This window comes from Cibotium barometz, chromosome 47 (assembly GCF_041138505.1).
Source record: "Cibotium barometz isolate CiBa-2024 chromosome 47, ASM4113850v1, whole genome shotgun sequence".
Lineage (NCBI taxonomy): Eukaryota > Viridiplantae > Streptophyta > Polypodiopsida > Cyatheales > Cibotiaceae > Cibotium > Cibotium barometz.
The window spans coordinates 33,967,039-33,981,611 of record NC_141092.1 but is presented as its reverse complement, the minus strand read 5'-3'; the positions used below and the strand labels follow the sequence as shown (position 1 = coordinate 33,981,611).

The following is a 14,573-nucleotide window of genomic DNA, read 5'->3' as shown; positions in this document are numbered from 1 at the left end:
CCCAAGGGAGGATTATCCTCCAAGGGGTGATGTGAGAGTGCCACACTCATTTCTCAGGAATGAAGACCAAGACAGTGTTCAGAGTCAGGGCAGGAACGGATTGGGGACTAGATGGAACAGATGACCGGGCCGGGTTTTCAGAGAAAAGGGTTGCCAGGGATGGATGGATGACAGAGAGACTCCGGGATTTGAGTGAGATGATGACAGTTATCCAAGATAGGTTGGAATCCCGTCATCAAGTTTAGCAGAGGGGGATGTCATGTGCATAAAATGACATGGACATTCTTAGATGCTGGTCCAAAAGAGGCAGCCACAAAAAGAGTATAAGAACTAGAACTTGGGGAACTGGAACACAGAGTGCTATTGGCAGTGTGGACTTGGAAGAGATGGAAGGCTTGGAGAAGATGGTGCTGTTGGCTGCTTACAGAAGTGGGCGGCTGGACAAAACAGAGGCGGCTAGACCAAATAGAGGGGGTTGGACCAAAATAGAGACGGCCGGACCAGTTCAAGGGATGCTGCGTTTTATTGACTAAAAGCCAAGACTGCTGGCCGACTGCTGGTTGGCCAGTTCTTCAAGGAGTCCAAAGGCCTATATAAAGCATAAGATGCTTAATGTTGTATTCATTCAACTCTTTATGAGTTGGGTCCTTAGGGTCCTTAGAGTAGGACAGATTTTGGTGATGTTCACACTCTTTTTACAAGGCAGCCTAGGGCTGTGGACTGAGTACCTTTTTGTACCATATGAATATACTGAATTTCCAGCATCTCTCTCTCTCTCTCTCTCTCTCTCTCTCTCTCTCTCTCTCTCTCTCTCTCTCTCTCTCTTCATGTCTGTGTTTTGCATCAGCATGTCTCCAGTAGTGTTTAGAGCTAAAAGAAGACTCGCAGAGCTTCCGCGTGTTACACCATGGAGAGAGCACACACCAACCTGTTTCCTCGAAACAAGATGCCACCACGACCAGCATAAAACTTTGCTTGGCCATGAATTCCTACACAAGTGCGCGCATTGAACTCCAAAAATAGATGATAAGCTGCTGGACACACCGCGCCCATAATCTCCAACAGTGGACGGAACACATCACGTCCCAAAAGCCTAGAACAATGAACTTGGAATAGATCCAGTTGATAATCTCTGTTGTACCAAAGATAACCATGTCATGCCAGATGTCTAATGCTTGGAACTCCGAATCACGATCCCCATGCACCAGTAGGTGGAGCTGTAAAGAGCCCCCTCTCCCGCCCACGAGCCTCTTCTGGCTGGAAGCACATGGGGGAAAACTCCATGTGTACTAGAGAAGCACACCATCTGGGGTGCCTTGGGAGCCCTAGAAGTGGTAATAGAATCTGTATCACTATCCAACGACGTGTCTGCCTTTTCTCTGAAATGAAGCCATGCCCTTGGTCTTGTCCTTCTTCTTGGACATACAATCCTTGGACAGATGTCCTCTTTTCCTGCAAGAGAAACAGCGACTCCGACATTTCTTTTGAACTAAGGAAAGTGCCTGGTCAGACCTATTGACCGACACCTTCAACTTACCCTGTGAGATGAGAACGGACTCCTCCTCCAAAAGTAGGGAGCTAAGATTATCAAATCCAACTGAGTGGATGTGACCTGGCACCGCAAAGATCGAGAAATCACATCACAATCCGGAGGAAGCTTGGTGAGGATAAGAGCAGCCAGTTGAGAAGAGGACGAAGCAACACCCATAGCCAGTAACTGGTCATGGATAACCTTGGTCTTCATGAGAAAAGACTACATTGAATTCCCTTCAGGAAATAACAAGCCGTAGAGTTGCCCTGCAAGGTAACTGCCCTCATTGATGAATCTCGAGCAAAGAGATCCTCCAACTTTGATCATACCTGATGAGCACCGAGAGAGTTTGCATTGCCGGTGAGACCTCCTCGGTGATGGTCCACACAAGCACAGAATGCTCCCAGTCTTGAAATTCCACAGCAAATTCATCCTCCTGATCCTGAGTCCACCACCTAGAGTTTTGAGGACGCTCGGGCTTCCGTTCAGTGCCCTGAACAATGTCCCACAAACCCTTGTGGATGAACCAGACCCGCATCTTAAGCTTCCAATGACCATAGTTGGGTCCTTTCAACTTGTCATCCTTGTTCGTATAGGGGGGAGCCATATCCACAGCAGCAACGAACAAATCTCAGCTCTCAAACACTTCTCTCAAGTGCTTTCCAACGAAGCGAGGCACCAGGAACAATCAACCTCCTCTCAAACCATAGAGAGGAGGCAGGATAGCAACAAAACAGTCCAAGATCCACTGGGAACCTCCTACCGGAAGGGCAAGGCCTCGTGGAGGAAGGAGACAATGTAGGGCCACTTGTCTGGCAGCACCAAATGCAAAGAACTCACCAAAAAATCGATGCCAGTGCAGAAAACACAGCCACAACTCCACCTTTTGCCTCTATAGAAGAAAACGCAGCCAAGTGAACTGGCCGGCTTGCCTCTGTAGGAGAAAACGCAGCCACCAAAACTGGCCGGCAACAAATAGCAGGCTGGCTGGACCTGAAAGCACAGCATTGTTGGGAAACGCAGCCACTTGTCACAGATTTGCAGAGTTTGGAGCAGCCCGGACCTAACCGTATGATATCATGAAGGAGATAGCACAGGCGGACGCATAAACAGTAAACATATGAGAGAGTGCAAAGGAGATGGAGAGAGTTGGACAAGATCACCTTTTATAACAGCAGTAAAGCTTTACAGTGGCAATGGCCAGCAACTGAATATTGAACTATGTGCAAGGGAAGTGACTGAATGAGTGAATAATGGAGAACTCCTTATATAGTGCATGAGTGAGCTGGCCGACTGTCTCTAGGGCTGGCCGACTGCTCACAGGATAAATAAATAGGAGAAATACAATAAAATGCCAAGATAAATGGTAAAGCCCCAGAACACGGAGATGCACAATTCTAAAAATGCCTACCTGCTTGGTACCCAGCAAACCAACTATTGAGCTCATTCCTGGTGGTCAACCACCTCCTAAGGCTCCTTATAGACAAAACTACATTCAACAAAAAGAAATTCAACGGTAAACAGAAAAACTCCTAGATTGTAGACTATTCGACTTGGTAGTTCACCCTTTAGCGCCCCAACCTTTTAGTATAGAAAAAGAATAAATCCTATCGCATCTGCCTACACTATAGGACATTGAATAAGATTACTGTGAAAAACAAATATCTTATTCCTTAAGTGGACGATTTGTTAGATAAACTTCGTCATGCATGTGTGTTAAGTAAAATTGACTTAAAATCTGGATATTATCAAGTTCGTATGCATGCTTCTCGTGTGTATAAAACTGCTTTTTGCACACAAAAAGGACTCTACGAATTTCTTGTAATCCCTTTCGGTCTCACAAATGTGCCTGCTACATTTAGTAGAATGATGAATCACATATTCTTGAAATCCCAACATTTTGTCATCGTTTTCTTTGATGGTATTCTTATATTCAATCAAAATACAGAACAACACAAATAGCATTTAGCCCTTGTTTTGAGACTTTTGAAAGAAAACCAGTTGTACGCCAATCTTGAGAAAAGTTTCTTCTTTTAGAAAAACCATAAAAACTTGGACAGCATATCTTGACACATGCTCCTTAAAAAGAAGACTATTTTTCGTTGAGGTGAGCACCAACGGAATGCTCAAGCATATCTTGACGTATGCTCTTGTGCTACAATTACCATATTTTTTCCAACCCTTCTTTCTTGTAGGCATTGATGGTAGTGGATCAAGCATCAATGCCGTTCTTATGCATGATGGACATCCTCTTGCATATGAGAGCCGAAAGCTGAAACCTTCTGAGACCAATTGGAGTTTTTATTAGCCTAATGTAAAGAATGATGCTGTCAATTTTGTCTCTGAATGTACAAATTTGTCGACGAGTTAAGTGGCATCATGGAAAAGAGTATAACTTGCTTATGCTGTTACCTAATCCTAATGCCCCTTGGAAAGAAATCTCAATGGATCTCATTACTGGTTTATCTAAAACATCTACACAAAATGACATGCTATTGACTATCATTAATAGATTTAGTAAGCAAGCATATTTCATTGCATGCAAAAAGACATTATCTCCTTCACATGATACACATGTTTTTCAACCATGTTTTTACACACAATGGATTGCCAACAATTAACATTTCTGATCCTGATTCTAAATTCCGTAATCATTTTTGGATTGCTTTATTTTCTAATCTAGAATCTAGAATTTGCTTTTCATCTTAAAATAGCTCGCAAACAAAAGCGACCATAGCACTATTCTAGATTTGTTGAGATTCTACACTATTTCTAGATCAGGCACTTAGAACCTTCATTTGCTCTAATACGCTTACAATAACACACCGACACTCCGCTACTCGCAAAGCTTCCTTTGAAGTCGTGTATGGTAAGAAATTACCGATACTTGCTTCTCTGCTCTCTCATACTATTCCCACAGCAGACGATTTCACTAGAGACCGTACCCATATTCTTGGTGAAGTACACGAAGCCGTCTCTAAATCTCAAGCCCAATACACGTTCCAATCCAATAAGAAACGTAAGCTAATGACTTTCCAAGAAGGAGATTGAGTATGGCTAAGGATCGAAGAGCGACGACTGAAGAGTACAGAGAAAAACCCTGCAGTTAAACTCACTCTAAGATTTTATGGACCGTTTAAGATTCTCAGTAACATTAATGACAATACTTTCCGTTTGGATATTCCATCACATTGGCATATTCATAACTACTTCACATTAGTCTATTGCGACCATTTCGGGGTACTCTTCTAGGCATAGTCACAGGGGATGGAGGGGACGAACCCTTGGAATGGGGGGATGACGTCCCGGGAACACTGTGGGACAGGGACGGACGAACGTCCCCAGCTGGTGGTCCCTCACAAGGGACGGATCCAAGAGGGGACGGTTGTGGGGGACGGCTGTTTAGGCAATGGTCACATTTTTGACTTTTCTTTTGACCGTTTGGGAGGGGCTTTTCATGGGCCTTTAGCCTTGGCCCATAGGCCTTGAGCCTTTCAGACTTTGGGCCTTGGCCTCTCTCTTGCCTCCCTCCCTATAAGAAGACACACACACACACACTCAACACTTCAAGCTTTAGCTTCACACACACACACACTCTCTCTCCCTCAAGCGGCAAGCCTCAAGGGCCAAGGTCTCAAGTTTCAAGCTCTCACACAAGCAAGCTGTAGCCTCTCAAGACACACTCTCTCCCTCACACACACACTCTCTCAAGCTTCACACACACACACACACACACACACATACCCACCCATCCTCACACTCAAGTTCTCCCTCAACTTTCAAGGCTCAAGCCTCACTCACTCTCTCTCTCTCTCTCTCTCAAGCTATCAAGTAACAAGGAGGCATCCATCATCCATGGCATCCTCCTTGTGGCAGTGGCTCTTCAAGTTCCAACTACCCGTAGAAGGACGACGGGATGGACATGGTGGGATGAGGTCAATCACACCCCATCCCCTCATGGAGGTGGTGCACAGCCATGGACATGCAAGCTTTGCCCCTATAGGCGAGTGGGTGGTGCTGACAAAGTAGTTTTTAAGTGCTGTTCCTACCCCCGTCCCCGTTCCCTAAATATGGCCATCCCCCGTCCGGTCCCCGTCCCCCGTCCCTTGTGACTATGCTTCTAGGACACCCAATTTATGATGATCCTCCTACACTAGAAGAAGACTCTAAGGTAGTAGAGCAGACAACAACAAGAAGAGGTAATATTTATCACATATATTTGGTGCGTATAAAGGTCACCCCATAGAAGAGGCTCAATGGCTTGCTAATCATGCCCTTGCTGCCTATACGTTCTTAATTGCATCTTCCACTCACACTCACGAATAATTATTTCAGATTCTTTTGTGACAACCGAGGACAATAGCTTCTCACCCTCGAGGCACGTTATGAGGAGTAAATCATGAAATTTATATTTCCATGTTTTTTATTAATTATGAATTCTCCTAGACGAGTTTAGATAGTGTAAGCCCAGTGAGGCATAAAGTGACAGACTCAACCATGTGTCCAAGAGATAAAGATATGGAGAAAGAGGAAAGAGAGAGAAGGGAATAGAGATCTTGCACGATACACCACACTGAGCGGGAAACAAGCCCTGCCCCCTTTCAGGAATTTATTCAAGAACAATCCCTGGGCACTCTGACTAGGATCAATACAATCAATGAATACAAGACAAACAGATATGCCGATGTAGGATATCCAAGTCGATGTCAATGTCGAGACACGAGATCTCTAATGCTGAGCACACCATGACCCACAAGTATATCTCACTGGGCTAGTACCAAATCCAATGAATCCCAAGTCCAATGAATCCAAATCCAAGTCCAAGTCCAAGTCCAAGTCCAAATCCAAATCCGAATCTAGATGCAAGTCCAAAATCCAAGCTCCATGTCTAAGCTCTGTGCTCCATGTCCAAGCTATATCCAAGTTCCATGTTCATGTCCAAGCTCCATGTCTAAGCTCTATGTTCATGTCCAAGTTCTATATTCAAGCTCCATGTTCTTGTCCAAGTTTTATGTTCAAGCTCAATGTTCATGTCCAAGTTTTATGTCCAAGCTCAATGTCCGAGTTCCATGTTCATGTCCAAGCTCTATGTTCATGTCCAAGAAACTGTCAAATTTGTACACGAGGTACACAACAGATATGTGTAGATGATGGAATATTTGTCCAAACTGTAGGCTCCATTGTCCAATCTAGGATTTAGACAACCCACAAGCAAGCTTGTACAAAGATGGATGCACCTAGACAAGTTTATAAGCCAGTAGAGGTTCAGATGGTCCTGCGCAGTAGGCAAGAGCAAAAGTGAGTAAAAGCAACGACCAAGTGGCAGTGCTAGTTGCTGTTGGCGGCGGTAACTGACGGCTGCACTAGTTCTGACGGCAGTGAAGGACAGGAGTGCTGGGCAGCACACAGCCATTGATCGTGCAAGGCGTTGGTTGGCAGTGCTTGACAGAAGTCAGCACACAGGCTGCTGTGGTAAGGCGGCACAAGCAGCACAAGCGGCTGGCTCTGGAGGCAGCAACCATGCAACCGGATTCAGGCGGCAGTGTTGACTGCGCTGGCCAAAGCAGCTGGCGCTGAACAAAAGGCACAGGCAGCGCAGATATTCAGCAGTAGCAGCAGCAGTAGGCGTGAGCAAGGGGCTAAAGATGGCAATACTTTCCATAGGGTGGCGGCCGGGCGGCTGCATAGTACAGCCAGGCAGCACGAAAGCAACAGCTCCAAACAGCACACAAGAAGGTGGCAGCAGCAAGAAAGCAATGGAAATTCGGGTAGCGTACATGTACGATCGTCAACTGGCAAGGATGATGAAGATGACAAGGAGCTTCTCTTCTACGATGGTGGCTACCCCCTTGATGATGATGATGAAGAAAAACCCCTAGCTTTGTCACGTTTTGTCCATGATGTTGTTAATGAAGGTGAGGATAAACTCCAAGCTTCCATGGATGATCAGAAGGGAGGGGTTCATGCTTCTTTTATACCCTAGGGAAGCCTTGCTTTTTGCCAAAGCTTGTTCATGCTTTTGCTTTGCTTTATATGCTTTGCTTTTCCCTTTTTGCCTTTGCTTTTGCTCCTTTTACTTTTATTAATAAAATATTACTCAACTTTTGGTGCTTTGCTTTTCTGGCTTTAAGGCCTTGCTTTTTGGCCTTAGAACTGCTCTTTGAGAAAGCGCCTTTTAGCTTTTTGGTCCGGCTCAATCTCCACTTTCCAATGGTGCCCTTGGCTTGCGATCAACCCTGTTTGACTTTTTGCTTTTTCTTACTTTTTGACCAAGAATGGTGCTTTTTCTTAATCAAACCTTATGGACCCTTTCCCCATGTCTTCTTCCACCTGTTTGGTGTCCGGGCATGGGTTTCATCATGTGAAATAGAGCTAGGAGGGCCAAATAGTTACAGATAGGTACGCCTCTCTAAACCAAGGCAATCATAGCCTACTTTGAACGTACGCGGGTGACTCCCTATATGCATTTGCATCATCTCGTTTAACGTGGTTATTTGTATTGAAAATTTAATTAATTAATTTATTGATTGATTGGCGTAATTTTGCCGCACACAGTCACCGACATCCATTTTCTAGGGCTTAGCTATTCTCGGGTGGAGTTCGACTCACCCATAGTAGCAGCAAATCGCATGATGTAGCAAAGCTCCAACGCGATACACACCACTCGTGTGTTTTTCGTTGGCACCATGGTTCCGATCCCACATCCGACCCCCTTGTAGGTGTCTCCGGCTTCCCGATTACAATCTGCTTCCCAGCCTCAAGAAGGAGCATCACCCTCTCCTCCATTCGATTGGACAGATCTCGGGGTTCACAAGCCCCCCTTCCCCCCCAACTTGTTTGCCGCCTAGGTGGTAGCCACAGCAACTGGGATTCTATAACTACCTCCTAATTTTTTGGGAGTATATCACTAATCTTGTTACATGCATGGACATGGGTGTACGACACCGCATGCAACCATGGCATGTCTTGGCCATGCTTCCCTAGAGAGTGCTAGTTGCATCTTGGAGACCCTGGCCATGAAGGAGCATGTGAACATGGCCACCTGAGTAAGTGCCAGTTGCATCTTGGAGACCCTGGCCACAAAGGTGCATGTGAAAGCAGCTATGGGCATTTGATGGATCTTGGAGAGTCAAATGCCATAGTCTGTAAGGATTTCAAGTACATGTGAATAGATTGGGTTTCTTCCAAAATATGTATTAAGATGCATACATTGTGTGCATGGTTTATTTTAATTTGTGTGAACTGTTTTCTATGCCTGGATTTCATTGCATGTGGGGTCCATGGATCCAGGGACGCCTGGATTGCAACCGTGAGCTAGTGTGCTGCACAAATTGTCTTCTGTTCACCTGTAGTGTGGATTTGTGTAAAAGAAACAAGTATTTGAAGGCCAATGAAGAGTTATAACCAAAGGTGTTCACATTCATTAATAATGAGGCCGGGTATTCACACTCATTATAATGAGACCGGACACCTTTGTTGAAGTGAGGGACCCTTCATGGAGCTGGTCACCCTCTTCTATGAAGCATATGAGCCAATAAACCTTACAAAATCACGGCTGGAAGTTGGAACAAAACAAAACCTCATCCCAAAATGTAGGTTGATCTCAACCAATGTGGGGCACAAAGGTGCCAAGAGAGTCCTCTGGGGGTCATTGAGAAAAGATCCCTTAATCCCACTCTGTCATGAAAACAATGCACTTTGCATGCGCACATCTCGAAGGTCCCTGTACATTAGTCCATGTGGCCACATAAGAGTGAATAATATCTCCCCATATAGTACAAATGCACTAAGTGTTGTATATCTTGAAAGAATGTGCACAAGCGGAAGCAATGAACATGAGAGAGAGAGAGAGAAAGAAAGAAAGAGAGAGAGAGAGAGAGAGAGAAAGATTGCAAGCAAGAACTAAGCTTTATTAGCTTGAGGTTACAGAGTACAAGAGCCAGCAAATAGGGCAGAAATGATATGTTGGAATGAATAATGGAGCAACTCTTATATACTAGTACATGAAGCAGTCGGCTCTAGGAAAACAGGCCGACAGCTCCACGACAGCATAAAACAAAAGATGCAATATTTTAACACCCCCTCTCCATCTTGAAGTGTGCAAAAAAGTCAGAAGAAAAACTGATGACGAAGATGCGACCATGGACACCTCAGCATGGCCAGTTCTGAGTACACCTCGGAAAATGCAAATGTCAGCTTGTTGTCTTCAGAGAACATAATGCCACTATAGAGAGCAAAAGAAAATCTGCTTGGCTCCAAACTCAAAGTAGAACTGTGAGCACATCACATCCAACAACCTCGAACAAATGAACATGGAACACATCCTGCCATAGTCTCTGCTAACCAATAGTTCTGGAACTCATCCGAACCATGAAGGAAACTTGGTTGATCTTGGAACTCATCTGGACCATCAAGTGAACTTGCCTGTCTTTATACTTGGAACTCCGACACACGGGTCCCATGCTCCAGATTTAAGCTTTTGAAAGCTCCCTCACCCGCCCACAAGCCGTTTCTAGAAGACAGCACGCGGGGGATGCCCTTAGGATCAGAGCAAGACACCAATCATGTTCTCTCCAGACTGTAAGGCCTTGGGAGAGCTGGGGTTGTCACTAGACGAGTTTGTGTCAGTGTCATGTGACTTGTCTTTGCCCTTCTTGGAAGACTTGCCCTTGTCCTTGGCTTTGCCTTTGTCCTTTGACTGACAATCCTTTGACAGGTGGCCTTTCTTCCCACACTTGTAACACCGACTCCGAACTTTCTTCTGCACTGTCAAGAGCGCCTGATCAGGTCCAATAGACGATGAAACTTTCAATTTCCCCTGAGAAACTAGGATGGATTCCTCTTCCAAGAGAAGAGTACACAGATCATCAAACTCGAGGGAACGTGTTGTGATCTGAACCCGCAAAGCTCGGGAAACCATGTCATAATATGCAGGAAGCCTGATGAGGAGGAGAGCAGCTAGCTGAGAAGAGGTCAAGGCAGTACCCATTGCTACTAATTGGTCATGAATTACCTTAACTTTCATCACAAATGATTGCATGGAAGTCCCTGCTATAAACTCCAGAGAAAAGAGCTGACCCAATAGTTTGACAGACCGCATTGTAGAGTCCCGTGCATATAGGTCTGTCAGCTTTCTCCAAACAGAAGCAGCACAATCCAATGTTTGCACAGCGAGGGAGACCTTTGGTGAGATGGCTCGTACAAGTGCAGAGTGAGCTTTTGAGTCTTGATTCTCCCAAGCTGAAAGTTCGGTGAGAAAGGCATCCTCCTGGTCCTGAGTCCACTTCCTAGAGCTGGTAGGCCGTTCAGGCTTTCGTTCGATGATACCATGAAAGAATGTGCACAAGCGGAAGCAATGAACATGAGAGAGAGAGAAAGATTGCAAGCAAGAACTGAGCTTGATTAGCTTGAGGTTACAGAGTACAAGAGCCAACAAATAGGGCAGAAATAATATGTTGGAATGAATAATGGAGCAACTCTTATATACTAGTACATGAAGCAGTCGGCTGTAGGAAAACAGGCCGACAGCTCCACGACAACATAAAACAAAAGATGCAATATTTTAACATATCTGAGTGCCCTCAATAGCCTCTATGCATCTCCCCTAATTAATAATTTTTTAATTTTTCGAGGTCTTTGCAGAACTGTGATAGAATCTAATTTGTTGCATGCTCTTACTATATACCTAGATGAATCCAGGAACATGCCCAAATTCACCTTTTAGAAACGTGCATGTTATATACTCATGGTAGTCAACCCACAAGACTATATAACTATCAACTCCATTATGCATAGTATGGACTAGATACTACAACATCCCCACTAACGTCATCAATGACCAATAGTGGGTGTAGAACTCTGTATCAAGATATGCTCTCACACACGCACTCCACACACACGTAAGAGTGGATAGTTCTTTTTAAAACGCTGACGAGGTCATAGCTAGTTTTACCATGCCCCTTCATGTTATCCGGATAGCCACTAGGTGGCAAGTGACATGCAATCCTATCGGAAATAGGCATAACCAAGGACACACTGCTGAGTTAGGCAGTCTCAAGGTTAATAATGGCTAAAAGCTTATAAATAAAGCAAGGACCAATTATAGCCAAGTTATTGCTATATAAGTGACCTTGGGGACACTTATGAGTTATTGAGGTATCCATGCGGTAGACAAGTGGGCTACCATGGGCATGCAAGACCTCATGGCCATGGAGCTGTAAGCTGGGTGATTCGGTCTAGTGGTATGGGATGCTAAGTTTATCAATACCAAACAAACTCGCACCAATCAAACCTCAGGCTCGGGGGTGGTTCGAGGCACTAAACCTCCGGTTGGGTAGTGAGTCGCTAGCCACAATCTATCGCAGTCATGAGATGCGTACGATGTCGGATCTATGAAACCTCGTTAGGGTTTTAGTTATAGGTCAAATAATCCTTGGGCTTGGTCTATGGAGACCTTACAACCCTTGAGCCTGATGTTAGATTGCCATGAGTCATCCAAGCCCCGATAACGCCCCTGGGCGTTCCATACCACTAGACTGCCTACCTGCCTGTCCACGCCTTGAAGACCTCCCTCATAATAACCATAAGTGAGCCCAACTCACTTATATAGTAATAACGAGGCTATATTTTTGGCATGTTGCTTCTGTTATTAAGCCCTTAGCCATAATTAGCTTTTAGTTAGCTTTTTATTGACTCTAGGCCAATCTAGAGATCATCCTTGCTAGCCCTTAGCCCTTTAGGCAAGACCTACCAATCCGCACAGTCGGCTGAGTTCTAACCCTAACCTCCAGGTTATGTTAACCTCCGGTTAACCCAGGTCCTAGCCCAGTTAGGGACATAACAATACCTCACAAAACATGTTGAAAATTGGACCATTATACCACTCAATCAAGTCATTTGACCAAAATACTTTGCTTTACAAACATATCCAAGCCTCTCAAATATTATCACTGTAGGACTGCCCAATGGAAAGAGAAAGGAAAGCAAGCAATAGAACATTGATTTAGACAATTGATAAAGGAGGGGAAAAAGAGGAAGCCCGCAAAGCAATGCTTCTTCTTTTTTTAAATGCCTTTAACTCTAAATTGTTTGCGAAGCAGAAACACTTTCAAACAGCTTGTTTTCTGGAACATTGTTTCATACCTGTCCACAACATCACTCCCACAGATGCTCCCATGCCCAAGATGTAGGCATCAACTCCTGTTTGACTGTAATCAGCACCGTGCTGTTGATTAGAAAATGAAACATAGCCATTCATTGACAGCAAACAGAGTGGCCTATGTGATTGGAGCTATCAAGCAAGAAGCACATGCTCACTTGTTCAGGCGGATTGCTGCAACTGCTAATAGACAGAAAAGACCAACACCAGTCCGAAAAAACTCAAAATCCAAGGATTCATCTTTCATCCATACTGCAATACAATAACCGAGATGAAATGCGGCAAATGCAATTGTGAGCAATGGAAGTATACAAATTTGCTCATCTCTGCCCTCATCACCCCCACCACCTCCACCATCACCCCCATCATTGTCATCACCTCCCCTACCACCTCCTGTTGGACCACCTGTAAATTCTTTGACAGCCCCTCTATCAGAAGCTCCGAACCCATTCATCATGCTCATAGCCCATGGGCTATACCTAATCTCTAGCTTGGTTCGCAAAGTGAAGGTGCTTCCATCTTTGTCGAACAAATGCTCTGTGAGCAGTGGATCGTCGTCACAAAAGCAGCTGATGGATGGAGTCACTGGTGCAGAAGAGAGAGATATTTCTGAATTCAAACCATCTGGGGCGATCTTCGGGACAATCAAATATTCCCATCCTGCAGGAGTGAGGAATGACCGCCACGCAAAGCCAGATAACGTTTGCATGGTATGCAAGGCATTGTAAGAGGCGAATTGGTGATGGAGGTACTTATGGTGCAGGCTAGCATGCCACCACTGAGCCATTTGCGGGTAGTCTGTGAAGACAGTGGCAAGGCTTCAAGCTTCAAAGTGTGACCATATGAAGCTGAAAGCACAGAAAAACCTTAACAGACCTGCAAGACAATTTGTTAAACGATCAAAGGCTATCACATTGCATCCATGGAAAGGAAAAAAGAGAAAATATCGCAATGATCAATGAAACAAAGAAATAGGACATGATCAACGGCCAAAACACTATACAGTGAGTACATCAACAGCTTTAACTAAGCATTAGACTAGGGACAATCTGATGCTAAAAAAAAACTCTCAAGAGCACATGGAGAAACCCTAATCACTGACCAGAACACTGTATAATGCATCAACGCTGTCACTAAGCATCAGATTATAAGGACAATATGAAGATAATTTGATAAAAATATTGCCCAAAACTTCTCAAGAGGACATGGCGAAACACTAATCACCTATGAACAGACTCTGCAGTATCTAGAGACCCTAATCAGGAAGCTCTGCAAGTCACTCGATCCGTACACGAAATCCTAATCGGAAAGCTCCGCAAGCCGCTCGATCGGTAGCCAAACCCTAATCCGGGAAGCTCTGCAAGCGGCTCAAGCAAGGCATCAACATCAGCTTACTGTAAAAAATGATCAGGGAAATGCGCGATCTGTCAGAACTGCGATATAAGAACCTCAGAGGTAGCCGAAATCCTAATCAGAACTTGTGCAGAGCTGAGGGTTCCCCCATGAGAGAGGCCTTAGCCATGGCCGAAACGCTGATTACAAATTGAGACCGCTGCTCCACATGCATAGGTTTTTGATGGGTATCACACCTCCAATAACAATATCAGTTTTATGGTCCCAGTATATGCTCCATGGTGGAGGGCCGGCCTCCATCTATCTATACAAGATTAAGGGAGAGTGGCCCTCCCTCCACGTGGGCAAAGGAGGGGGGCCTATTTCAAAATACTGCCTCCTCCTTGCAAGCGTGACGTTCACGCTTGAATTTGAAAAAGCCAGTCACGTCACGCTTGGATTTTCAAATTTGAATATTGCTGGGTCCAGTCAATTCGGGTCGCCTGCTGTTCGCCTCGACCTCTACACGGTGCAGGTACGTTTCTAAGGTTC

General features: G+C 44.9%; 1 protein-coding gene across 3 annotated transcripts in view; it reads right to left on the bottom strand.

The window, feature by feature from the left end:
* The window catches only part of LOC147611612 (uncharacterized), a 40,960-nt gene extending 26,624 nt beyond the window's left edge, over positions 1-14,336 (bottom strand). Inside the window, exons 1-4 of one of the 3 annotated variants that reach the window (XM_086784681.1) lie at positions 14,138-14,336; positions 13,914-14,056; positions 12,848-13,565; positions 12,674-12,738 (exon numbers count right to left, since the gene is read on the bottom strand). In XM_086784681.1, the coding sequence (XP_086640807.1) occupies positions 12,674-12,738; positions 12,848-13,476 (694 nt within the window). In that variant the 5' untranslated portion in view covers positions 13,477-13,565; positions 13,914-14,056; positions 14,138-14,336. The remainder of the gene's footprint in view (positions 1-12,673; positions 12,739-12,847; positions 13,566-13,913; positions 14,057-14,137) is intronic. The other 2 variants (XM_086784683.1, XM_086784684.1) reach the window with 2 other exon arrangements.
* Between the last annotated feature and the right edge of the window lie 237 nt (positions 14,337-14,573).